Source organism: Coturnix japonica, chromosome 2 (genome assembly GCF_054131305.1).
Source record: "Coturnix japonica strain WE chromosome 2, WE-NBRP24, whole genome shotgun sequence".
NCBI classification, from domain to species: Eukaryota; Metazoa; Chordata; class Aves; order Galliformes; family Phasianidae; genus Coturnix; species Coturnix japonica.
The window spans coordinates 70,585,106-70,611,003 of NC_140664.1; the positions used below are offsets into that span (position 1 = coordinate 70,585,106).

Sequence of the window (25,898 nt, forward strand, 5' to 3'; positions counted from 1 at the left end):
CTTCTGACCTCAATGATTCAGTCCTGTTTGATTGCTTCTAATGAGGAAGCTCATGACACTGTTCATCTTTGATAACATCGCTATTTTAAGTGGTATCTGTTCTTCTACATAGGCAGTTACAGTCAAAGAAGCACTCTCTACCAAAGCAAGAAACATCCGCAGAAGCATGAGCACACCAAATGTCCACAATGTAAGAACCCTTTCTCCTCTGGTAAATTAGTATGAATTGCGTGGAATGGTGTTGTCTGTGTACTGATGTAATACTTGCGCAATGTGATATGGTAATGATTATTCTGAAGTGGGACTTGTCAACATCTAGAAAAGTTGACATGCATGAAAAAAAGACATAATTCAGTATAAGTCCCTCTTCACAGTTTTCTGCTCTGGAAGAAAGCAAGGGCAGAGGGAGAGTTGGTCAGAACTCTCCTTCTTATATAAATGTATTAGTTTGGGAAGAACTTTAGAATGATGGCTGCCGTTATTCAGATTACTTTCTTTTTCCACTCTGAAGTAAAAGTCTCTACTTCTTTTCATGGTGGAATGGATAGTTCGCATTTTGTGTGCATTTTATGCATTATTGTATCCCCCACTGAGACAGAAGAAATGTAGCTGTCCTTTTAAGTAGTCTTATCTGAACAGTTAGGACTTGTATGATCAGTGAATATACAGATGTTGTATAGAAGTTCGGCTAGTAAGATTATTGCATTAGAAAAGATGATCTGAGATAAATAAAAAGTGCTCACCAGTGTTGTAGGCTTGCAAGGAGCAATCTCCAGAGAGAGATCCTTCCTTAGCGGCAGTCAGCCCTTAAATGGGGTCTAGGAGAGGTGCAGCCAGGCTCCACGCTTTCTGATCACACAGATGAATTGCCTTTAGCTGTGCTCCTGCAGCTGACTCAGTGCTCACCTCAGGTGATCAGTCAGAGGTTCAGGCAGTTCCCTGTTCAACAGTTCCCACACAGGACTAGATGTTCAGTGTCTCCTTAAGGCACCTTATGAATAAAAGGTATGCATTTTATCCTTCTACCTCTTGGTGTTTTGTAGGTATCCTGTAGCCGACTAGATCTTTCTGCCTGTGATGAAGATGATAAGGTATGTAAATGTGAAGTTTAAAAAGAAAAAAAAGTATGTTTACATAATATATGTAACAAATGCTAATTACATGCTATTTTGAGTTAAGCTCTTCTGTTCTTTTCTGCTTTTTATGTTAGAATTTTAGAAAATAATATTTAAGAAGCAGGAAGATAGAAACAACCTTAGAGAAAATAGACTATTGATGGGAAGGTTCAGCTTCTACTGCCATACTGCTAACATCTGCCTCTGGTGTTGTGGGCCAGCATAATAAAATAGGGATTGCATTTGGACCATCTCTATTATATTTTCAATGAAAAGCTAATTGCTTCTGAATAATCTATCATTTTCAAGGCAGAAAAATGTCTTGAAGTCATTAAGCTGATATATTTGAGGTTAAAAAAATAATAATAAATAAAGCCAACTTTTGAGTTCACCTGTTAACTTATCCATGTTTTCCTGTATCATCATGTATATTTATGTATTTGTGTTTCTTAGGGTTGGTCTGAAAGTCACCTGGATATGTCTGACTGTTCTTCCAGTTATCAGGATGTATCATGCTATGGTACTTTACCCAGGGAGTCACCACGCAAGAACAAAGATGGCAGTGGTGAGACTTAAAAGTATATGCATAATGACTTTGCTTGTGGCTTTTAATTATTTCACTAGATTGAAAGTCAGATAAAAAAGCATTGTTCTTCCTATTAAATTGTCGGCTTATTTATCCTATTTAAATGCTTTATTCAGCTAATTGCTGTAGCAGCTAAACGTGGTTTGTGAATAGGGGAGAAAGAAAGAAATGTATAAAGATATTCAGGAAAGTGTAAGAAATTGTGAGTGTTCAAAATCAAATACAAGAGGAAGATCAACAAGCTAAACAGAAGGAGGAGAGAAAAGGAAAAGCTGCTGCGAATTTATGAGTTTGACAATGAAGAGGCTTGTGTGAAAGTGGGAGACTGCTCAGAAGAAAACAATCTGCCTTCGTAGAGTTCTGCACTATCTTGTGCTTGAGTCGGTGCTTAAGTACTAAAATACTATTCTTTCTGTAGCCCTCAATTTGCCAAATGCACAGCTTAGCCTTCTATTATTTTGAATCGTTGCTCTTGCAGTTAAGATATGAAGAACCCAAAGTAGGACACCTTTTGTTTTTTCCTAGGTATTGCATCAGAGAATTCCCATGCTTTAATGACCAGCCCTTTTAAAGCATTTTCTCCTCAACCACCCAAGTTTTTCAAACCCTTAATGCCTGTGAAAGAGGAACATAAAAGGAAGACCCCACTTGAAAGTCGACCTCTGCTTAGTCAGGAGGTAATCCTTGGAAGCTACCTTGTTCTTTGTGGAATCAACTACTTTTGCATTCTTGGCAAGCTGATTGCCACATGCTTCTCTTCCAATACAGTTCTGTAATTATTTGGTTAAAATTCATTATATTTGGTGGGTTTTTCGTTATTTTTTTATCTGAAACTTTGGGTTTGTTTCACTTCTTGGTAAGTATCATCCTTTACTGGGTATTTTTAAAGTATCAGTAACCACTTTTTTTCTTTTTAATTAATTTCATGTAGCTCTAGTAATTGTAGTGATTCTAGCAATTCTGTGGTGGTTAGAAGCCTGACTTTTATTCCTCATCATAAAACACTGTTGAGAAGAGTGCAAACGCATGAGGTTTTTGTCTGTTAACTTGAAATTTGGTAGCATGTAAGGCCACTATGAGTGTTTGGCTTTCATCGTGTCCTTACGCCTTTCTGCCTCATTTAGCCTTGTGGTTTGTGTGATGTGTTGTGTGTCTTAACCTTTGCAGAGTATGCCTTCATCTCAGGTGCATTGTGCTGGCTGTGTTGTGCCTTCAGGAAGTAATGCCAACAGCATGCCTGTAGAAAGCAATAGCATACATGAGGAAAAGATTGTAAGTTCTGTACCAGCTTCTGTTATGAGGCCTGGTGGTGGGCTTAGGGCCCTTCGGTGGTGGGTTTTAGATACTTAATGCTGCAGCTGGAAAAGAAGGATTAATGTGGATACAATCACTTGTGATTATAACTAATAGTTATTATGAGCACTTGCTTGCTTGGCTTACAAATGCAATCTTTAATTGGAAGTAATTGGTGGTGGGTTTTTGTGGTGGTTATTTTTTTGTTTTTATTTTAATATTTATGTGATTCCTCTCATGGGGAGGGTGGAAAATGGGAGGCTTCAGTTTTTACAGGGCACAAATAATCCAGTAAAGTGTAGTTTTTGTAGGTCGTGTTGTTGTCACTCTAATATGCCTTGTATGTTATCCAGATTTTGTGACTATACCCCAGAGTAAATGGAATGATCCCATTTGGTGTAAGTAACTGTGCATTTAGGTGTGGGTACGCTATAAAAGCTTTATCTAATTGCCTGGTGTGGGATTGATATCACTAAAATAAGGTTGCTTCTCTTAGTTAACCTGCAGCCTGTCTTCCTCGTAATTCAGGTGGTGCGTTTAGGTGGAGGGTTTTTATTTTTCTATCTAGCTGTCAAATTGTTTTCTCACTGCTGCTTCAACAAAAGATGTATCATTTCTGCTTTATGAAGAACTTGATTTTTTGAGCTATGGAAGATGGCTGTGAATATTTGCTCTAATCAGAGCTTTAAATTTAGCATTTGGAACCTTGAATTTATTTTCCTTTAGTTGTACAATAAGCAAGTTAATCAGCGTTCTCATGAGAGATTCCCATTTGTTCAGCATTTTCATTTCCAACCACGTTGCCATGCTGTGAAAAAAATTATTGTTACTTCTAATGCCATTTTATAGATCATTGCACCAAAGTCTCCTGAGAGTTCCAGTGCATACATTAGAATCTCAGCTGCAGTTTCTGTGTAGCAGCTGTTTTCTTTTCCATCGTGTTACTTTTCCATAAGGTGGTGTGAGTCAGTATGTCAGCTGAGTCACGGACACAAATAGCATGAAAGGTATTCGCAAAGCAAAATCTTCACTGAGTTGAAAAAAACATCTCATAGAATCTAATCTGTTAGAAATTTATCCATAGCAACTTCAGGGCAGTTGTAATCCCTTCAGTCAAAGCAGGGTCCCATCCCATGCATGCTCTGAATTAACGTAGATATTTGCCTGTGCTGTTTTCCAGAGATAAGCAGGAGCTTTTGGAGCTGGAAAAGGACAGTCTCCTGCACCAGACTTTTTCAATTAGACTGAAACTAATTCACTGAATGCTTCAGATCCACTGTAGCCCACCAGGCACTGGAAAGAGCTGTACTTACAGTTCCCAGCTGCTTGCTCATGCCCTTGCACTGACTTGTCTTGCTTGAGCATAGATTTTTCTTTGGTTGTATAGTAATTCATACTAAGGGGACTGATCCACCTAGGTGAAAAACTACATAGAGTTAGTTATATTTCAGTTGGAACTGCTCTCCTGTCTGATCACTGGAATGAGTACAGAGGAGGCAGGTAAGAACTAGCAGCTGCTCACAGGCGGAGACTGAGATGGCTGCTCCAGCTTTTTGCATGGAGTTTAGCAAATGATGGCTTCTGGGTTGGGTTGTTTATTGTTTGTTTTGTTTTTTGTGTGTGTGTGGTTTTTTTGTTGTTGTTGTTTATTGGTTGAGTTTTCTTAATCTCTTTAGAAAAGAAGCCCTTTGTAAGGCTTCCAAGGCTACTCTGCATTTGTCAGAGCTGGAACAAGTCTGTGTGTTAGCTAGGCTGATGGAGTAAGCACTTCATGTGTGGGGATGATTAGTGTCCTCAGAATGAGTTCAGAAAGTACACTCAGGCAGCATCGTGCTTCCACATGAAACTTCAGCAGCCTGCTCCTCTCTGATTGCAAGGGAATGTTTCACATTATTTATCTGTACTCTGAGTGATTGCTCCAAGGCACAGAGCCTCTTACTCCTAACTAATCACTGGATGACTGATGTAGCTTCAAGTGTGATTCTTCTTTGTTTCTTTTAAATTGAACTGCATTAAAAATGTATTATAAACACTATAATGCTAAACATACAGAAGTCCAATAATTTTAACTGGACTCGTATTTTGCATCTAGGTAAACATAAGAGTAATGTTTGGCCTTCTTCACATGTTTGTCCATGATCTTAACATTTTATTGCATATTCAAAACGACTTTCAAAATACTATGTCCTTAGTTCTTTCTGAGACATTCCTACTGTTATCAGTTCTTAAATCTGTTTTATATAATAGTGTGGGTTTTTTTCCTATTATCTATCTCCCAGGGAGGTACTTGCAATTTATTTATCCATGTTTCAAAGATTTTATACTTCAGTTATTCCAGCAGTCTGAGCAGTACAAGAAGGCTTCCTTCTTTTTTTCTCCACAGCTGAAACCCACAGGAATTTAAACAGTCCTGAAATCGCTTTACTTTTAGAATTTCTCCATCAGGAGGCTCAAGTGGTTCTTTGAAAGGAAGTACTATAACCTAGGAATAAGACTGCATCTCTGTAACTTAGGTTTTGGATTTCTGATGTTACATAACCCCCAAACTATTAATTACTGGCAATGTGATTTTATTAGTCTTCTCCTGATCATGTTGCTGATGTCTGTGTGTCTGCAAAACCATTTCTCGTTTTCATTGCCTTTTACCCAGATGGATTCTGAGCATGATCCTTGTGTCCCCTAAAGTTCTTTTTCAGTTAGGTGGAGCATCTTGCAGGATTCCAAGGTGAAACAGGAAACTGTTATAAAAATGCCTCTTGGTCTCAAGTGGGTGTTTACCAAAGGAAATACTCCCTTTGCAAAGTCTGTAACAATTCGGACAGTTCTTGTACCATCTTTAAAACAGCGTGTTTATTATATGCTAGTCTGTAGTGTTTTGAAACCTACCTACAAAGCTTGTGTTCTATGCAGAAAACTGCAAGGTAAGGCTGAAAGAGAAGGAGTAAGCAGAATAAATGAGAAAATATCCATCAGAGTTGAGTAACAGGTATACTTCAATATGCAAGATGATGGGTTTGCACAGTGTTTTAATGGTTGGAAAGGTATTCATGGTCTCAATAAAGTGGGTATGAATTCTGCACTTTCCTTTAAGGGACTGTCTATAAATTTCAGATCAAAAGGACAGAGCTTTCAATAGTGTAAATCATTTTAAAAACTATTGTGTATCATTTCATAGCATTATAAATCCTCTCTAGAGAAATAAGTAGTTTCAAACCCAATCCAAAATTGAAGGGATGGCAGATGATTTACTAAAAGAATATCATAGCATAGGTTCTTTCCCTGTATGTGATGAGTTTCTTTAGGAGTCTGACTTTCTTTCCTCATCTGTAAAGTATTTTAAACATTTGTCCAACTTACAGTGTTAAGAACAGTTATTGCACTCAGCGGGGTGTATAGGTTTGGGAATGTTAACAGCACTGAGAAGATGCCATCAGTACAAAGCACAGTAGTAAAGACGGGGCATTATACAGTTTCTTCCCTTTGATAAAACTTTGAGAAGTATAGATGAGATCAGTGAGTGACTTTGAAGCAGTTGTTGTAGTCCTGATGCAAACTGTAAGAACTTTAGGCATCAGTCTGAAAGTAGTTGCTAAATCACATGCTAATTTCATGTTGTGTTGTCTTTAATTGCATGCCCAAAACAAGGCCAGTATCTAGAGGTCATGTCTTCCCTAAGTCTGAAAGCTTGTAGTGTTTGTCCAGTTGGTTAAAATAGTCTAGTAAAAAGGTATTGGCTTTACCTGCAGGCCTCATCTTGCTTGTATTATGTATCATCGCAGGTACACAAAAATACCTTAAATAGTGTAAGGCAAGATCTGAAGTTTGTAAGAATAATGGGAAGGGATGTTTGATATATACTGTATCTATTACTGTGTTAGTGGCAGCCTCAGTGGGCAATTAAGTGACTTGAAGTAGGAAAGAAAGCTTAAATATAAGTATAACGTTGTAAAGGTCAAGAGAATGTTATTAAGTGGAATCATGCTGAAACATTTTGTCTCGGTTATTATGAAATACAGGAAACTTTCTCAGATGTATTTTTGTCTTAATCATGTTGGTTCTGAGTGCTTTGATCATCTGGTTGAGTATTGTGTTTCTCCTCTTCCAATGGAGATTCATGGCAGGTTTCTGAAAGCTTGAAACTGCTTTGGTTATCATGCAGGATCTGTCTCTGAGACTTGCACCGATCAGTATTTGAAGCACATGTTACACATAGAGAAATAATAGGCACTTGAGTTCTTCTAAACTTTTATATATTTCAACAGGCTTTTGGTGGTGTTGTGTTTTTTTTCTTTTTAACATTACTCTTTTTGAACTTTATCATAAACTTATTATTTTCTACATATGTGTATCTATATGTGTACACACATGTTATATGTACATATATTCATACACATGTGTACAAATACACATGCATTTATATGAAGAAATGAAGTGTTTGAAAATCCTTGATGTGGAGTCATGCCTACTGTATTTTATATTGAGGAGAGCTGCATGACTGTGTTGCTGGGGTATTTCTCAGATGCATCCTGACAAGCTGTCATCCTCAAACCCTTTGTTCTTAGCTTCACGTATGTTCTGTGAAAGCCGCATTTGGGCTGGGCACCTCCTAACATCGCTCCTTCTCAAAGTGAAATTGGGGAAGCTCCTTCCAAATTCTGTTGTGTTAACTGGAGTCACGTATTTCCTTTTAAACATGCACATAAATACTTCCTTGAGGGTTTTCTTTTTGCCTTTGTTTTCAAGCATTGTGAATGTGTTCAAGTGTGATAGCTGGGAGTAAGCAGCACTATTTGGCCTTACTGGTATGAGATTAATAGAAGATCCCATTGTGTAGAATAGTTCTTAATAATCAGCGTTGCAGCAGCAAACTTCTTAGCTCTCTTCTGTTCCTGTGTATCCATTTTGTTAGGCAATTAAGTGGTTCTATCAAACATATTCAGTAGGTTTAATAAGCCCAAAGAATGGGCAGGAATTTTTTGGGATACATGGCTTTCAAAAACAGAATGTGACGAAAATGTGAGAATATCTAGCTTTTAAATGTAAACTTTCCTTATACCAAACAATCTTGCTTTATATTTTCTGGACTGTTTAGAACTAATCTTTATTTTCTAAAAATTGAATGGCTCGGATTACGTGGGTAGAGTTGTGCTGCCAACAGCTCTTTTCAGAGGGAGCTTCTGTTCTTCAGCTGAGGAATGCTAAAGATGCGGGCTTCTCCATATTCGGAAGGGAAAAATCAGGTGAAGTTAATTTTCTTGAGAACTTTACAGTTGCAGGCTGCTAATGCCACTTGGCTCTCTTCTTTTGCAGGACTCTGAGGAGGAAGACAGTGAGTTGGAGGCCATTCATAAAAAACTGATAAGTCCACAAAGCTTTAAAAATTTCCGACCTTATGTACCAGAGGAATTTGCTGACTTCAGTGTTTACAATGCTAGCCTGGAAAACAGGGAGTGGTTTTCTTCTAAATCAGACTTCATGAGTTCACGTGTTCTTGAGAAAGAGGTATCCCGCAGCCCCACCACTAGCAGTATCACTAGTGGCTATTTTTCCCACAGTGCCTCTAACGCTACTCTGTCTGACATGCTTATTCCCTGTAGTGATAGCACAGACCAACTAGCCTGTCACACAAAGGAACTGGACTCTAATGAGCCTTCAGGATCATCTCTTGCACATGATATGAGATCTTCTTTGAACAAGGAATTTTGTGAGGCAGAAAAGGAGTTAGCGAGAGAAAAGTTACCTGCGTTACCACTGAAAGAAAACAGTGCCTTAACGGAACAAGTTCCGCTGTCCCTCAATGCCACTGACAAAGGCTCTCAGCAGTTACCCAGAGCTGGATCGTTTTCAGCTTTAAGCTCCTCAAATGGCAGAAATACCTGTCATACAATTGAATTTTCAGCACGTGAAGCTACGGTTGAGCACACAATGGAGATTGTTGAAGATCACTCATTTACAGAGTTTATGGGCGTTGAAGATGGAAAAGACTTTGACCACTCAGCATCTCCACAACCCTGTTCCGTTGTGTCCTCCAATGGAGTGAGCACCTCAGAGTTATCCCTAGGAAATGACAAGGAGCAGGATGCGTGTGGGGGCCAGCTGGGCTCTGCAGCAGCAGGCAATCAGCTTGCAAATGCTGTGGGAAGGCCTTCGTTAGTAAAAGAGACTTCAGACTGTGAGACTTATCCTGATATTTCCATAGATGATTTTACTGGGAAGGACCACTTGGATGGGTCCGACTGTGAAGACAGTGCTTCTGCAGAGCAAGCCCATGTCTTGCCTGGCTGGGTGGCAGTGGGTGAACAAGTCTGTGTTGGAAGCAATAAGGTGGGCACGGTGAGATATGTTGGAACGGTGGATTTTTCGTCTGGAATCTGGGTTGGAGTTGAACTGAACGTTCAGTCAGGTAAGGCTGAGTGTGCTCTGGATTATCTGGATCTATTTTAAAGTTGCATTTATAACCATACTCTGTTCACTCTTGGGAAAATCTTCCAATTTTGTAATCACCTGGCATCTGAAAAATAGCATTCTAGGCCTGTTTACAGGGATGCTTTGATGAAGATCATTAACTGTCTCAAAGCCCCGTTCTTTTACTTAATACAAAATAATGTCGTAGTAGTTCCCATCAGTACCCATCTGTTTAAAGATCAGGAAAACAAGCAAAGCCCAAATAATTAGCAGATATATTTCAACTTGTGGGCAGTACTGGCGATGGACATCACTTGTCAAATGAGTTTGCTGCCTGAGGCTTTCAGAGAGATTTCTTTTCCTACTAGGTAAAGACTTAATTACAGCGCACAGGTTTCCTTTGACTTCTGTTTAGCGGGGTCTGAAAAAGAGCTCATGTTCTATAAATGCTAGAGTTACGTGTCTAATAAACGTATGAACATCCCAACAATTCATTCTGTGCCTTTGTTTTCATTGAAGGGAAGCACGACGGGACTGTCAAAGGCAGAGAGTACTTCCAATGCAAGCCACGGCACGGGGTGTTTGTTCGCCCCGGGCGCCTCAGTAAGGCACCAGCATCCACGAGGAAATGCAGCAGCACTTCGCGGTCTCAGGCCTCTTCCACTTCAGAGAAACGGAGGAGTTCTGTACTTCAGGGCTCATCATCCACTCCTAAAGCAGGAGAAGGCCTCTGTCATTCGGGAGATGCAGCGGCTTCTGCTTTTTCTAGGAAGCAAGAGAACAGGAAATCGTGGATTAACTGAACTGCAGTATTTTTGCACTTACTACACATATCACTGTGTGGAAAACTTTATGGATTTTTGAAGCTATTGTACATTTGAATCTGTCCATACAGAAGGCGTATTCTCTAGGGTCCCTGACTTCTCTAATTTTTTTTTCTTTTTTTTATAAATAATATATATTATATATATGTGAATGTGTATCTATAGTTTGTCTGCCAGTGGGCAGATATGGCTGCACACTAAAATACGGTTAAAGCTGATGTGTAGATAATTGAGGTACTGGACTATTTGTTATGCATCAACATGGGAGATATATTTTAAACAACTGAAAGTATTTTATTGTGGACAAACGGGCTGTAAATCCGTGTTTGGAAGAAACTGCGGTTTGCTGTTTTTCATTACCAAAGAACTCGTTTTAGACTGACACCTTTGCTGTTTATATCTTTCTATTGTAAATGTTTTAACTGATAACGTGGTGCCATTTTTCCTTTCAGTCACGGGGCACCGAGCAGCCTTATGTTCTCTGTTTAAGCACACTGAAATATCCAACTGCTTCGTATTTCTTGTCTTCCTAGAGGCCTGCCACTGTGCTGAACTGGCAGTGTATGAGGTGACTGACAGTGCCCGAAGCTGTTTGTTAGTCTGGTATTGTGTGTGTTACCATCAACCAGCCGGGCAGTTTGACTGCAGAAACAGTATTACTGCAAGGGGGTGATACGACAACACTTTGGGGTTGGTCTGGGGAGTCTTAAGGGGAACCTGAGGGGTGGGGGAGGGTGTAAGCAGGGAAAACAAAACACAGTAGATGGATTGTGACTGCAGATTTTGCACTTGTTACTTGCCGGTTATTATCAAGATGAAATAGAACCTGCGAAAGTAATTTTAATCTGTATAGTTAATGTTAATAATGGGAATGATGGAGGGATTTGTGTCTGGTGCTCATGAATTCCTGCGAAGGTTGTTCCACATGTAGATACTGTAGATGCCTGTACAAGTGTTCTGGATGTTTGTAAAGTAACACGGTAAAAAAATGAGTGATGTGAGTGGCCTGCTGTACCTGTTCTTTGTTCTGAGCAAGTGAGTGACTGAGATACCTGGGACCTTATGACAAGCTGCTGTTCTTTCTCTGATTGTTGTGTACAGTAAGCGGACTCTAGTGTGTTACTATTTACTGTAAAGAACTGTAATTTATATACTGCCAATGCTGTATTTAATTGGTACAGACCTATTGTGTGTTAGAATACAGACTGTTTACTTGGGATTTTAAAGACATCGTTTTGCTTATATTTGATACATTTAGGTTCCGTGGTCACATAAGAAGATTAATGCCATTACTTGCTGATGGTGCTCAGATGCAAAATACTTTGTATAAACGCTGAAGGACTGCAATGGGAGTGGAGCGCTTGATGACGTTAACCTGTTGGAACTCTGGCTGGTTCCTGTGGCACAAGATGAGCGCAGCCCCTGTGGATACACCTTCCTCACCTGCTGCCTTCCCTGCTCAGGGGAGAAGAGCTGGGTGACTCCTGAAAGGAGTCCTGGAAGGCAGACACACTGCTAAAGATGTACATCCCTCATCCCGGCAGCTGGGAGGTGCTGTGCCATGGGGGCAGGCGCAGTGTGTTGTGCTTGCCCTTGGCATGGCTTTTGCCAGCAATGAAACAGGATACCGACGTGCTTATGTTAGTTGATTCTGGTGGAATGAAGGGCTTTGCAGATGATGTCTTTTTCATGCTTTTGGAGTCCACCCAGAGTTGCTTTTGATGCATTAATGATGATTCTTGCTGGAAAAAAAGAAAAAAAAGTTACCCTAATGGAAAAACTTGTTTACACAGAAGTATTTTATCAGGCACAGATGACCCTAAAACACTGTCAAGTATCTTGAAGTTAATTTTAGATGTCACTTTAACCTTTTTATAAAGCTTTTGAAAAAATACATGTTGTGTGCATGAACGTTTGCATAAGTAGTTGTCCTCGGCCACTACAAACAGTTCTGAAACACTACTGCTACAGTGCTAAACTGGTCCAATGGCCCTTAAAACAGCTTTCCTCATAGAACTGTGGGAACCATGAGCGGTCAGAGTGCTGTGCATGGATGTTACATAGAGTGGATAGTGATAATACAAGGGGGAATGGCTTTAAACTGAGACAGGGGAGGTTCAGGTTAGATAGTAGGGGGAGGTTTTCCACACAGAGGTGGTGACGCACTGGAACATGTTGCCCAAGGAGGCTGTGGATGCCCCATTCCTGGATGCACTGAAGGCCAGGCTGGATGTGGCTCTGGGCAGCCTGGTCTGCTGGTTGGTGACCCTGCACATTGCAGGAGGTTGAAATCCGCTCGGTGCCGCCCCACGGGCAGCCACAACCCTCTCTCCCTCTGCGTGACGGGCCAAGGAACACCCGCGCGGTGTAGGCGGGGCTCCCCGCCCCTCAGCGTGGCGGGGCTGAGGGCGGGCCGGGACGTGCGGGGCCGCACGGCTGGGCCCAGCGCTGCGGTGGGGCGGCCTGCGCTCCGCCTGCCCTCAGGTGGGAGCTCCGGGAGGGGGGGGAACAAACAACACCGCGAAAAGAAGCGAGTCGCACCTGCATCCCGTGCTGTCTGTCAGGGAGCTCCGAGCTGTGCGTTCTCTCCGCGATCCGCTTGTTTCCCCTGTGTTTCCTTAGGCCGACGCATCGAAGCGCTGCCCATGAGTCTGGCTCTGTGTGCCGCCCGCAGGCTGGTGCGCGGTGCTCTGAAACCTGCTGCAAAGAAACTCGACTTCTGCTGCGAAATGGCTCGGCCGAGTTCGAGTAAGATACGCATCGGTTTGCTTTGGTCCCCTGGGCTGGGTTGGGAAGTCGGGATATTTCGTGTAACAGGCAAAATCCCCTTATTAATTCAAACCTATTGGAAGAGCGTGACCCAGATTTCAATCTCAGCTGCTAACATGTATCTCCTGTGCCTATACACTATATGGTTCCAAAAGAAGCTGCTGTCAGCGTGGTTTCCTGACGACGTGGTTTTAGTACTTGTAATTTATGCAGAGAGCTGCATGTGAGTCAGCTGCCTTTCCCTTTCATGCTTCTAAGGAGCAATAAAACTCACCCTGATTTATTTGTGCAAGAGTTATGGAGGACCTCAAGCATTCGTGGTAGTTTGGGAGCTGCATGTTAAGTAACCTCAGAAGTCTTGTTTAGTCTAGCAGTAGTTAAAAAGACATGTATGTGTATATATATTTCAAAGCCTGAAGATATGCCTTATCTTAAAACAACCCCTGGCAGCAGGGCACGCTCTGTAGGAAAAGCTCTGAGCATTCTTCGGGTGGACAGCTGAGTAACAAGGAGCCAGAGATGGGCCCTGCTGGTGAAGAGGGCCAGTGACACACCTGGGGAGTTGGGGCTGGCTATGGGCTCCCTGCTGCAAAACCTGCTGGGGTGGGTCTGGCCTTGAAAGCGATAAGGAACTGGAGGGGCTGAGAGGGCTTGGGCTGTGCAGTCTGGAGGAGGGGGTTCAGGAATTTCTTATCAATGTACATACGTGCCTGGCTCGGGGATAATAAAGAAACCACAGCTGGGCTCTTTTCAGAGGTGCCCAGCACTAGAACAAGTCAGTGAGCACAAACTGGAGCACAGGAGGTTTCCTCTGAACACCAGGCAGCAGTTCTGTGCAGTGGGAGTGTTGAGCACTGGTGCAGACTGCCCAGAGGCTGGGGGGTCTCCACTTTGGAGGTCTCCAAAAACTGCCTGGACACGGGCCTGGGCACCCTCAAAGCGGGAGAAAACTTGAGGGGGCTTGGACCCGATGGTCTCCATAGGTCCCTTCTCACCTCTTCCATTCTGTGGTTCTAAAATATGTTGCTTTAAAATTAATACCCGAGATAAGGAGTTTCCTTTACAATCTCATTTTGACTCTTATAGTTAGGAGCAAGCTGTTCCTGAATGGTGGTGGCACAGCTATTGTGGTAGCATCTAATGTGTAGTTTTAGTTTAAGGCATCTTGTCTTTGAAATAGTGCATATAGTTGCTCACATGTTATTTTTGAGGGTCTCTAGGAACTGCCCTTCAAATTCCATGCAAATACCATTTCTGCGTGCATCTCTGGCAGCACCGGATGGTGTCTTATGTAAAACATCCCTGTTTGACCAGCTGCACATCTTTTTGCCCCACAAACAGATATGGCTGATTTCCGAGAAGTGTTTGCCAAAGCGAAGCACATCGCCATCATTACCGGTGCCGGTGTGAGCGCCGAGAGCGGTGTTCCTACCTTCAGAGGAGCCGGAGGTCTCTGGAGAAAGTGGCAAGCACAGGTATGTACCCACTTTGTGTGTGTCTGCACAGCTGTGCTCTTCTGTCAGCCAGGGATGTGCGTGTGAAGAGTCAGAAGAAGCTGGGAGTAGTTTTCTGTTGCTGCTTTGGAAAGCTCTGGAGACAGCTCTGTCTTTCTGCTGTACCACTCTGCTGCCTGGCTGCCTACTGCTTGCTCTTCTTTGGACACCCTCACTGTTTTTTGTATCCCTTTCCTGTTTTAAACTCCTAGGAAAATGCTACAAAAATAATAAAGAACACTTAAAAGGAAGCACCTGGTTTTCTTTTAATCCTGGTTTCTGAGGTGTGCAGTGGTGCAGCAGCAAGCAATAACATACTGTATCACGGGTGCCTCCAGACTCTGGTACTGCACATTTCAAGGTCACCATCAGTACCCAAGCACTGCAGCCCTATTTGCTCTCTTCATGTTTTTGTTGCTCTTTAGGATGGTGTATAAAGGTGATGTTAGGCTTTGGTTTCGACGGGGACTGTAATTTGGTTAGCACTATGCTTAAACTAAGTCAGATAAGAACTTGCTAGCAAAGGAAAAACATCCACACAGTGACGAGTTTTACGGCTGCCCTGTGAACGAGTTCTGAATGCTAAAAATAGCGTGCATGGAAACATCTTCCTTTGTACTGCTCTGAACTCCTACTGGTCTGATAGGGCAGCATGGAATGAAGCAGGTATCGCGTCACTGATACAAGCTATCTCCTTGTTCCATAAGCTATTTTGTGTTGTCATCCTCATAAGAGATGGGCTACTGAGCTGCGTTCCTATCAGCTGCGTCTGGCTGTAATAATCTGCTTTTGGTTATCCTGTTGTCAGAATGGCAGCATGCTGTTGGCCCTCACCTGAGAAAGGGATTCTCCTGCCCTTCCATCAGCAGAATGAAGCGTTACATCTCTTTCAGGAGTTGGCCACTCCCGGGGCGTTTGCACGTAACCCTTCTCGCGTGTGGGAATTCTATCATTACCGCCGCGAGGTCATGCTGAGTAAACATCCCAACGCCGCACATATCGCCATCGCCGAGTGTGAAAAGCGACTGAGGAAACAAGGCAGGAGCGTGGTGGTCATCACCCAGAATATCGATGAACTGCACAGGAAGGCAGGCACAAAGCACCTCCTGGAAATTCATGGTAAGAATCTGTTTACCTGTGTGCTACAGGACGTCAAAACTCGGGGGAGAAGAGAGAGAAGGAAGATAGGCAGAACAAATGAAACTTGACTTAAGAGGGATAAGCACTTGCAAGAGGTTATTTACAGTATCACCCTGTTCCCTTTTGGAAGATGTTTTGGGCACTTCATAGCCTCTTTTTATTCATTAGCTTTCCTTTTAATAGATTATGAACAGCACATAATGGACAGCATGTGGGAATTGGTTCTCCGTTCCCACCTGCTCGGTTTTGCCTCTTGAATACATGGAATTTGGGGCTTCAGCAGTGTGAAAGCATCACACTGGTATTACCACAAACAAAAGGTAGGTGGGCAAGAGGTCTTTCCAACCCTGGTGCTTTCTGTCATGTCCTGTCCTTCCCTTTCAGGCCCCACCCATGGCAGCCCTTAAGGTGCAGGAGGAAGGAGGGTCGTGAAACACATGATGTTTCCATACCTTTCTCTTCCATGTTCTGTGGCACTCCCTCTCCCATTCCCTGTGGTTCATGGCATTCCTCATTCCCTCCTGCTCTGCAGCAAGGTGCCACAGGGGCAGTACATGCAAATCAGTGGGGCTTTGGATCTGAGGCAATACGGTATGGGATGGAAGGAGAAAGGGTGAGAGTGCCCTTCTCCATCTCACAAGGTGCCCTCTCTCGTCCTTGCCCTGTTCTGCCAGTCCCCTACAGGGTGGAAGTCTCCCAAAGCAAAGCCCTGTTCTTGCCTTCCAGTACTATGACACTTAAATATTACAAAAGGTTTAAATGGGATTTACCACCACTAATTTGTGATATTACAAGCTTCCTCTGTCACAAGTTGTTTTGCAGTTGTGGATCTGTGGATAAAATCATGGGTATAGTTTTGTTCTTTACAAATTCTAAACAACTTAAACTGTTGGGTGTCTCCATAGCGCATGGTATCAGATCTATGGAAGTTCAGATGTGTGTGTCTTGGGATTGAGGAGTTTGTGTAAAACAAAGTGGGGTTAACCACAAGCAGAAATGATCTCATTTGGTAATGCTTTTAGTGATTTTTTTTTTCCTGTGAATAACTGCAGTGAGGCTGTGTATTAATTATTATGTCATGAGGTAGATGGTCACAAAGTGTAGCTTGGAGGCACAGCTGCTGATGATCACTGTGGCCTTTTAGGTGAAAGGATGCTTCTGGCTCTACTGTGCCTGATTTGTGCTTAACTCTGACCCTGTCTGTCTTTGGTCCCTAAACAAACACATGGATGCGCTCTGCAAATAACATCTCAATCATAATGCTACCAGGTTTCAACACCCAATTGGTGTGTTTGTGTAGCTGTCAACCCACAAGTCAAATAAAAGCTGTCTGGGATAAACAGAACCATTTGCTTGTACAGTCGTGCCCTAGTACAATTACTTGATCCGTAACATTTCCTCTTTCTGCATTTCAGGAAGCTTATTTAAAACTCGATGCACCAACTGTGGAAATGTGACTGCAAATTACAAGAGTCCGATCTGCCCAGCGTTGGCTGGGAAAGGGTAATCCATCTGCATTGCAAACTCAGTATTTCCTGCTCCATCTGCTCTTCTGTAGGAAAGAACCTGTTACAGGAACGTAGAGGTGTTCTAGCCGAGCACTTCCTTTTTCTTTAATAATAATAATAATACTCAGGAGTTGGACTAGATGATTGTTATGGGTCCCTTCCTATTTGAGATTCTATGATTCCATATTTAAGTGTTACGTAAATGTTTTGAAACATGAGTGTACTGTTAGGTAACTTCAGTTAGAGCCCGTGATATCAAGCAAGGTAAGGTGTGTGAATGAGTGACTTAATCATTAGTTAGCACAACATTATATGTGTTTTAATTCAGTCAATATCAGATGGTCTGGAACTCTCATATTGGACATCAGCTTACTGGACTTTTTGAGAAACGGTGTTCACTCCCATCCTCTTTGTCTCCCAGTATTTTTAATCCCAGGTTTATTCCTTCTAGCAGACTATCATCAGTGTAGGGTATGGGTCAGCCTGTTCTGAATCTCATGAGCACTTCCTCACTCTTGTGCTCATCACTGACTCTCGCTGCAAGTCTTGAAATGCAGGAACATCAATTTCCAGGGTTTCTTTTCAAGTTGCAGAAGAGCCCTTTGGCCTCCTTCTAGCCATCTTCTTTTTCCTTTCTTTTTTTTTCCTTGCACTGTTGAAAGAAGAAATAAAAGGGAGGGGAGGACGGGCATGTGCTTATGCTTACAGTTTTACTTCCAGATCTTTAGATAGCTTCATAAATATTAATTATGCCTTTGTCAGACTTTGACAAGCTGATTGTTGTTGCATGGCTCTGGGATACCAAATAGAAGCCTGCCTGCCCTGTGTGCTCTAAGTTAGGGCTTTAGTAGATTTTTAAGAGCTTTAGTAGATTTTTAAGTGGACCAAAGTTGCAAAGATTCTTGATTGGAGAAAATAACAAAGATTTTGGCAATCTGTAAAATGTATTTTATCAGTATGTTTAAATGTGTATTTCCATATTGTAAATTCAGGGCTCCGGATCCAGAAATAGAAGATGCCACAATTCCAGTTGAAGAACTTCCTCAGTACGTATCCACTTCTTTATTGTTTTGTTGCGAGCTTTTTAAAATTTCATATATCTCAATTCTTTCGTTACTGTTCCTATAGTTTTGGAAGGACGTGTATGCATTCAACACTAGTAGAACAACTGGGAACAGAGTTCATATCTAAATCCAGTGCTTGGGAAGCACCACACAGTAGGAGTGCATACAAGATAATCACAGTGCTAAAGGAATTGCATATTTGTGCACTCAAGTATCAAACTCAAAACATGCCAAGATGTGTGGGTTTGGTAGCAAGCAGTAGAATTGCACTAAGAAATTACTGCACAGTAAGCTGCTGCTTTGCAGGTTCTGTTTTTCTATGTCTGGTCAGCATGTGATAATGTGCTGGTGTGCAGCCACAGAGTGGTCCCTGCACACCAGGGTGCTTTTTGTGGTGGCTAAAGCTTTACCTTGGCCAGCTGCAGGTGCAAGGAGCTACTGGATTTTGTATCTCATTTCTAAGGGAACAGGACTGCTGTGGGGCTGCTTTGATGCTCCTGTCCAGCCCACTTTCTTCTTAAAAACATGCTGGACCGTTTCTGTTGAAGTTGGTGATTGTAGCACATATCAAGTTCTTGGATGTTTCATGCATTTCAGGAGCTGAGTAAGACACAGCACTTAAGTCTCTGTTCAACAACTTATGCTCAGGAGAGCATGAGGAGTGCTGTGAATGTGAACAGCAAAAGAGGGAAAGAAGCCATCCATGTCCAATCCTAAATGAGAGCTGTTTTGCCACTGTACAGGTGGAGGCATTCGTGTCAGAACTATAATGCTGCACCTCTGTAATTTCTCTGTAGGTGCGAGGAAGATGGCTGTCATGGCCTTCTTCGTCCCCACGTTGTGTGGTTTGGTGAAGCCCTGGATCCAGATGTTCTCTCAGAGGTGGAGAAGGAGCTCGAACTGTGCGACCTCTGCTTGGTGGTGAGGATGTTTGTGTTGCTTTGCGAGACGGCAGTCAGCATCGTCAGGGGCTGCTTTCACAGAATCACAGAATGACCCGGGTTGGAAGGGACCTCAAGGATCATGTAGTTCCAACCCCCCTGCCTGGCAGGGCCACCAAACATACACCTTTACTAGATCAGGTTGCCCAGGGCCCCGTCCAACCTGGTCTTGAACACCTCCAAGGACGGGGCATCCACAACCTCCCTGCTTAGCCTGTTCCAGGCTTTCTGTCAGCTCTTTACCTGCTTTAACAGCGGTCTTTGTCTTTGCAGGTGGGCACCTCCTCGGTGGTGTACCCCGCCGCCATGTTCGCCCCGCAGGTGTCGTCCCGCGGGGTGCCGGTGGCAGAATTCAACACGGAAGCCACTCCCGCTACAGACAGGTTCAGGTAACGCTGCTCTGCAGTCTGACCCCCTCCATCCTCCTCGTCCTGTTCTCCCGCCGCTCGCAGCCGTTCACACACTTTCTCCTTCCAGGTTCCACTTCCAGGGCCCATGTGGAAGCACGCTGCCGCCTGCCTTAGCCCGCCACGAGTCCGAGATCATCGCCTGAGGCGGGGCGGGGGCGGTGGGGCGGGGCGGGACGGCGGGCCCCGATCGTGCCAATAAAGCGTGGAGCGGCAGCCGCTGTGTCGTGGTCTGACTGCCGGCAACAGGGGATAAAGGGAGAGCGGAAGGAAGTCCGAGGAACGACTTCGGAAGTCGGCGGAGCTTTTCCGGGTCGCGCTGAGACGCGTTGCGGAGCGTGGCCATGGTGCGGCGGCTCAGACGGCAGGAGGGGAAGGCGGCCCCCGTCGGCCCGTCCGCCGCTTCGCCCTCCTCGGAGGATGAGGAGCCCCCCGAGGAGCTGTCGTTCGGCACGGCCAGGGCGGAGGCCGAGGCCGAGAGGAAGCTCGTGGGGGAGGCGGCGCGGAGGTACGGGCTCCCCTGTCCCCTTTCCCACTCCCCCGTCACACAGCGCTCCGCTCACGGCGGATCCCCCCCCATCGCTCCGCAGGCACCGGGAGCTGCTGAAGGAGAAGCGGCGGCGGCGGCAGGAGCTGTTCACGGAGCAGAAGGTACCGCGGTCGCCCCGCAGCCCGCACCGTGCTGGGCCGGCCGGGCCCCGCGTCCTCACAGCCATTTCTCCATAGAGAAGGAAGCTGCTGCCCGAGGCCCTGCTGCAGGAGCTGGCCGCAGCCCCGCCTGCACGGTGAGGGGAGGGCGGGGAGACACGGGCGGCTTGTCGGGGGCCCTTGGCTGCACGAAGCCGGAGTGTGCTGAGTGTGGCAGTAACGTGTTTTCCCCTTCCCTCGTAGAGCAGATGAGCCGAGCCCCCCTGCTGCACCAGGTACTTTGGATGTTCTGTTTCCACAGCTCAGTTAGCAGAGAATGGAGGTGGGATTAGACCTTCCCTTTCCAGCAGCGCGTGGCTTTTCTATTGCACCGAGTATTATTTTTTGGCCTGTACGGAATCCCGTCTATTTGGGACTGATGGCAGGGAACAGGAAAGTACTGTAGCTTTTAGGCTGCCTTTTTCAGCAGCTCTCTGAGGGCACCACTGCTGGGTTTTACCAATCAGAGCAGCTGAAAAGTGCCTCCTGGCTGCTTGTTCACAGCTTGTGTTGCTTCATTCCTGTTCATCTTCCTTACAGTTCCAGATTGTGTTTTTGGGATGTTTTTCTTCTGTTGAGTTTTCCTTAGATAATGATCCAGAAGGGGAATCTGCAGAGCAGAGCGAAACTGACATCCCACGGCAGGTCAAGAAAGACAAAGCAGGAGGCACCAGGTATGGCAGGAGCAGATGATGTGGGGCATCACCTCAGTGCCAGGGTCTGTTTTTTCACTTGATGTTAACCCTGCTCTTGCTTTGATTGAAACAAGTGTATGTGACTTAAGTCTCCTTTGCTGTGTTTCTGACCTCATCGCAGCTGATTCTGTAGGGAAAAGCTTTACTAGCATCTGCTGAGAGGAGTTTGAGACTCCCATTGGTCAGGGCACAGGGCAAGTTGTTTCAGCGCTTGGCTGATCAAACCAGTACAGACATCTGTCATGCCCAACTGTCAAAATACCAACTAGTACGTGTTGTTTTGGGCTCTGTAACTGTGCCATGGATTTACATCTCTCACTAGGACAAAAGGAAACTATATTGCTGTGCGCTTGAAAGATGAGAACATAGCAGGCCTCCACCAGCAAACAGCAAAAGACTTCATACACAGTCGACTCTATGGCCCAGGCACCAACCGAACGAGCGGTAGGCGGTTTTTCTTAGGTCTGCATCTGTATTTGTCTGTATTAACCTTCATAACTGATGTCCATCTCCTTACAGCAAATGAATTTTTTTCCATTGCAAACAAGAAAGGCTCCGTTAAAAAAGCTGCCGTTCAGTTTGTGGACAAATCTTGGGGTAAGTAAAAAGAGAAACAAATCAAGTTGGTACTGCTCTGTGCATATACACCTAAAGTAGTGTTTGGTTTTACATTGTTGTTTTATGTTTTTAATGCTCTTTTACATGTTACAGGGCTTTAGTTTGTGTTTTACTCACTCAGAGGAAGAACACTGAGTAAGGGAGCAGGGCAGGATGCGTAGTAGTGCATATGGTAGTGATAGGACAAGGGAGAATGGCTTTAACCTAAATGGCTAGTGGCACCAGCAGAAGCGTGCTTGTGTATGTGAAACGAGACTGAGAGGAAGTTTGTCAGCTTTCCCTTCTGCTCTTCTGGCTAGGCCTGAAACACTGCAGTCATGTAATGCAATGCTGGTGGTCATGTAGCTGAGCTACATAATAATTTAATAATGCTTTATTAAAGCCTTACTAGTTTGTCTTTGTTTTGTTTAAGGGCTAGAGAAAAAGGAAAGAGCAACAAAGTTCACAAAATACTGGGTCGCAAAAAAGGTGACATGTGCACTTTGAAGACAGCTCTCAGAAGATGCTCTCAAAGGACGCGTGCTGGAAGTTAATTTCTCATCACCTACATGTAACAGGCATCATCCACCCCCACCCTTTGCCATCGTTACTACTCTCTTTCAGTTTCTGGCAACAGTTTCACAGAGTGGTCCTGGTTCTTACCTTCCCTGGCAGAAGCTGCTGGGGGAGCTAACAAACACTGCTGGGTTGCAGCTGTGATGGCATATCCTTCATGGGCTCTTAGAAAGCCATCTCACAGAGCTGGATGTCGTTCCACGAGGCAGCAGCTCAAGTGCAAAGAATAAAGATGAATTATTTCTTACTCCTGTGGAGGCTGCGCTTCTTAAAACCATTTATTATTCCTATTTTTTAGTACCCCCATCATTCAGGAGAGGCTGCAGAGAGTCCTCACATCAGTTCATAGAGCAGGGCTGCTTGCAGCCAGGCTTGATTACTTTCAAGGAATACAAGGGTGTTTTTTTTCCCCTACCTTCAGGGAGCATTTAACTTGCTGCCTTAACAGCACTAGCTCTGCTTGCTTTGTGGTAAGAGTACACCCTTTAGTTTTCAGCATTGCTCATAAGGGAAGTGGTATCATAGTGTCCAGCAGCAAACCACTGTTCTAGGATAAAACTAGAACAAAGCCAATGTAGCGTACACGTCCATGCTACCATGTATGTAGAAGTAAGTTTTTAATGACTGGTTAATTATGATATCACTACAGTTTATTGCAATATAGTACTATTTAAGCACTTTTAAAAATGCAAGGTGTACAAAGATTAAATTAAGACTGTAAATTGACTAAATATTTGGTTTTTATATAAATAGGTCATAACCACACTGTGTTGACATGTAATACTGTTATAATACAACAGTTAAACTGGTGAGTCTACACAACAGAAGCTGTCTGTAGTTAAACAAGGAAACAAAGTTGAAAAGACCATGTTAAAACAAAAACTACTAAGATCAACAGGTCGGGATTGTAAGTAGCAACAAACATATTCACTCAGCTCCTGAGTAATTCAAGTTTTACAGTACACATTAAAAAATATCATTTCTTCCCATCAACACTATATCCAAACCATCAGGTGTTTATGCATTTTGCAAATTACATTGATTGAACTATGTAACAATGGGGGTGGAGGTTGGCAAGTCATCCTGCTTGACACATACATCACCCGCATGCGCTAACACATCCGCGGTGCCGCTCTTCCGTCCCACCACAAGGCAGCAGGATTTTTGGTTTTGCTTTAGACAATCGTTGAGAGGATTTTATTTGTCAATTTGGATGTCTGACATTATTGGTGATATTTCCCACTCTTAGTTTTCTAAGAGGTTTAAAGATGGAAATTCTCTAACGCTAAGTTAGAAATCATTTGCATCATGCTGTAAACTAGGAAGCAACATAAAGCGACAGACTTGTCCTTAGTACATAATTAAAATTCCAAATTCCAGTCAGCAGAGCTGATCTACTTTCCATAGGGAATACACCACGCCATCTCACAGAGCTTCAAATGCATAGCTAGTGTAGGTAGTCTTCCACTGTGGCAAAAGCACAGGATCCGATTCCCGATCGAGCCATCAATCCCAGACACTGTGATGCTTGTCCCATTGCCAGGGCAAGCGGTGGTTGCTTTGGCAGATTGTGAGTCTCTGGAAGAAGATTAGCAGCAGCAGTTAGAATATCTCACTTAGTTTCATAATTTTCTTGTACCAGGAAACTCAGAGTCCGTGTACTTTCTTCCAAAGCTTACTCTTATGGCAAAACAGAGCAGGAACAATGAAGGCACACTGAAATTCTCTGCTGAGCTCTACTTACAGAGCAAGCCACTTTTCACTTTCAGCCAATAAATACATGTAAGTAGTGTATCTGCTGCATTTATGCACCCCCAGAACTCTCTTCTGCTCACAGGGCATTCAATACCAGTAAGCTTTGTTCATCGCTTGGCCTCCTCAGTTCTGGACCCAGCAAACAAAGCATGGTGAGCAGCAGTGTGCTGCCCTGCTTCCCTGAAAGGAAAGCAAAGCCCACCAAGTCTTACCTAGTATTGCACTATTGAGTACGGAGCACACAGGTTCTCTCTGAATTGGGTCAAGCTGATTTCCAACTGGGCTGCTCCACGGATCTGAATATGCAAGTAAACTGAACGCATCCTGCAGGAAGATGATTACATCACAGCTGCATTACACAAGTGAAAACTTGGGCCTTTTCTTAACATATTTTGACTCGTGACTCAGAGCAGTCTCAAAACACAGCACACGCTTCAGGCCTCTACCAATTCTTGCTAGAAATAATACCTATGATTCCAGTGACCAAACTATGCAGTCAGAACTAAATGGGCACACTAAATTCATCTCTGCGTTTAACTGTATTATTGTATGAAGTTATTTTCCCAATGAATGTGCTACATGGACAAGATAGGAGATACACCACTACACCACAGCTGACTGGAATACTCTCAGACCAAAAGAAATCACAGTGAAATCGCAGAAGCTCAAGCAAAACAGTGTTGTTACGTAGCATGCTGTGAGAAGCTTCTGCTGAGCGATGCCATTGTTCACCTTAGCAGCAATTCCAAAGACAGAACATACCTTGAGCATTTTCTTATTTGCTGTGTTTTTGCCACATTCTCTTCTTAGTTGTTCACTCATCGCTTGCAATTCTCTTCCAAAATGGATCATTCTTTCAATCGCTGCTTGGCTGCCACCACACAGCTGACGCCTTAACTGACTTGAATCTACTTCTGCAAAAACGATATCGTCATCATCACCACCACCACCAGAGTGATAATTAGAATCTGCGGATCTGGGCAATGCACTGATTTTACTTTTAAGTCATCTGCCTTCACAGGAGGGGAGCACTGAGGGCCACAGATCTCAACACAACGCACTCCTACACCACATACTTGAATGTCCACTTAAGAGGATACAGCCAGGTGCAAAGGCTGCCTGCCCGTGCTCTTAACATTGCAATGGTTAATTTTATCTGCCTGCTTTACATGACATACACAGCACTAAAGAGAATATGTAAACACTTCAAAAAGCTGCCACATGTTCTCAAAATGCGTGTTGACTAGAAAGCTGAAGCACCCTCAAGTCTTCAAGCAGAGCTGTTTGCGGCCCAAAGGCAGAAAAAAAGGCCCTAATCAGAAAGAAAGCGCTCTGCTCCTCATGCAGCCACTCTGCATCTGTCACAGCCTCTGTGGACAGGGCTGCAAGAGAGTAAAGATGTGTTTTGGTTTTCCTGCCGCAGACACAGGGCCGTGTTAGTGCTGTTTCAGAGGGTAATGTAGGGAAATGGTCTGGGAAATAAAACATCCCTCCTGTTTGTGGCCAAAACAAAGTTCTATTTGCTTCTGAACAGTTATTGCAGTATCTACCAGCAAAGCTGCGTGGTCAGCAGCAGCACTTGCCCTTGGAACCCTGAAGCTCTTGTAGGTGTTTGTTAGCAATATTGCATTCTGGAAGTTTACCAGAGATGTCCTGAGTTTCATACTTCATGTGAGTTATATATTAATTAGTATCTGTGTAAACTGATTGCTTGACAATACGGTTCTGCAAAAGCACAAGCGTCTGGGCCGGTCTCTTTTGTTTCTCAAGATGCAAATGGCAGTAACAACCACTGCCCAGATTGCAGCCTGTGCACACTAAGTGGTCTTGCTGCCTTCTTTATTACTGGACAGGGACAGTGTGTGCTGTAACCACCAGAGTACATGGTGTCTTTTTAAGCTGTGCTGTCCGAGAGCGTTCAGATGTTCATTTGCCAGCAACATCAAGAGGTATAACTGAATATAAAGCAGGCTAAGGAACATCTTCCTAAAGGTATTTCCTTAGAAACCAATACTACAATGAGCATCCACAAGTCATCCCTTT

The 25,898-nt window shown here is 43.7% G+C and overlaps 4 protein-coding genes across 18 annotated transcripts in view; 3 read left to right on the forward strand and 1 right to left on the reverse strand.

Annotated features, from left to right (window-relative positions):
* The window catches only part of KIF13A (kinesin family member 13A), a 101,759-nt gene extending 89,642 nt beyond the window's left edge, over window positions 1–12,117 (forward strand). For 4 of the 10 annotated variants that reach the window (XM_085540174.1, XM_015854742.3, XM_085540169.1 and 1 more), the window contains 7 exons: window positions 113–190; window positions 1,044–1,091; window positions 1,569–1,680; window positions 2,227–2,378; window positions 2,869–2,973; window positions 8,305–9,397; window positions 9,919–11,449. In XM_085540174.1, the coding sequence (XP_085396300.1) occupies window positions 113–190; window positions 1,044–1,091; window positions 1,569–1,680; window positions 2,227–2,378; window positions 2,869–2,973; window positions 8,305–9,397; window positions 9,919–10,202 (1,872 nt within the window). In that variant the 3' untranslated portion in view covers window positions 10,203–11,449. Of the gene's footprint in view, window positions 1–112; window positions 191–1,043; window positions 1,092–1,568; window positions 1,681–2,226; window positions 2,379–2,868; window positions 2,974–3,347; window positions 3,393–8,304; window positions 9,398–9,918 lie in introns of those variants that run through there. The other 6 variants (XM_085540175.1, XM_015854741.3, XM_085540171.1 and 3 more) reach the window with 5 other exon arrangements.
* Window positions 12,118–12,627: 510 nt separating this feature from the next.
* Window positions 12,628–19,761, forward strand: SIRT5 (sirtuin 5). The gene is made up of 9 exons (XM_015854740.3): window positions 12,628–12,707; window positions 12,846–12,971; window positions 14,334–14,467; window positions 15,379–15,604; window positions 17,041–17,128; window positions 18,126–18,179; window positions 18,995–19,118; window positions 19,412–19,527; window positions 19,616–19,761. Exons 2-9 carry the CDS (start codon window positions 12,869–12,871, stop codon window positions 19,689–19,691), a joined length of 921 nt encoding a protein of 306 aa, XP_015710226.2. The 5' UTR covers window positions 12,628–12,707; window positions 12,846–12,868; the 3' UTR covers window positions 19,692–19,761.
* Window positions 19,762–19,866: 105 nt separating this feature from the next.
* Window positions 19,867–25,591, forward strand: NOL7 (nucleolar protein 7). 3 transcript variants are annotated; one of them, XM_085540180.1, is made up of 8 exons: window positions 19,867–20,053; window positions 20,136–20,196; window positions 20,272–20,330; window positions 20,437–20,468; window positions 20,822–20,906; window positions 21,250–21,371; window positions 21,447–21,524; window positions 23,938–25,591. In XM_085540180.1, the coding sequence occupies exons 1-8, from the start codon at window positions 19,890–19,892 to the stop codon at window positions 24,009–24,011; spliced, it is 675 nt and encodes a 224-aa protein (XP_085396306.1). In that variant the 5' UTR covers window positions 19,867–19,889; the 3' UTR covers window positions 24,012–25,591. The 3 variants fall into 3 exon arrangements, with proteins under 3 accessions (XP_085396306.1, XP_085396304.1, XP_085396305.1); XM_085540178.1 differs by lacking the exon at window positions 23,938–25,591 and adding an exon at window positions 23,743–23,916; XM_085540179.1 differs by lacking the exon at window positions 23,938–25,591 and adding an exon at window positions 21,958–22,347.
* The window catches only part of RANBP9 (RAN binding protein 9), a 41,627-nt gene continuing 38,429 nt past the window's right edge, over window positions 22,701–25,898 (reverse strand). For all 4 annotated transcript variants that reach the window (XR_014943555.1, XR_014943556.1, XM_085540177.1 and 1 more), the window contains 3 exons: window positions 24,618–24,769; window positions 24,068–24,179; window positions 22,701–23,678 (listed from right to left, as the gene is read on the reverse strand). Coding sequence is in view for 2 of the 4 variants with exons in the window: in XM_085540177.1 (XP_085396303.1) it covers window positions 23,548–23,678; window positions 24,068–24,179; window positions 24,618–24,769 (395 nt within the window). In the remaining 2 variants the exon portion in view is untranslated. The remainder of the gene's footprint in view (window positions 23,679–24,067; window positions 24,180–24,617; window positions 24,770–25,898) is intronic.

Coding starts and splice junctions, on each gene's coding strand:
- NOL7 (XM_085540178.1), top strand. CDS start 19,890: ATGGTGCGGCGGCTCAGACGGCAGGAGGGGAAGGCGGCCCCCGTCGGC. Junction 20,054..20,135: donor GTGGGGGAGGCGGCGCGGAG/GTACGGGCTCCC, acceptor ATCGCTCCGCAG/GCACCGGGAGCTGCTGAAGG. Junction 20,469..20,821: donor GAGCCCCCCTGCTGCACCAG/GTACTTTGGATG, acceptor AGTTTTCCTTAG/ATAATGATCCAGAAGGGGAA.
- SIRT5 (XM_015854740.3), top strand. CDS start 12,869: ATGAGTCTGGCTCTGTGTGCCGCCCGCAGGCTGGTGCGCGGTGCTCTG. Junction 15,605..17,040: donor GCACCTCCTGGAAATTCATG/GTAAGAATCTGT, acceptor TCTGCATTTCAG/GAAGCTTATTTAAAACTCGA. Junction 19,528..19,615: donor CCCGCTACAGACAGGTTCAG/GTAACGCTGCTC, acceptor TTCTCCTTCCAG/GTTCCACTTCCAGGGCCCAT.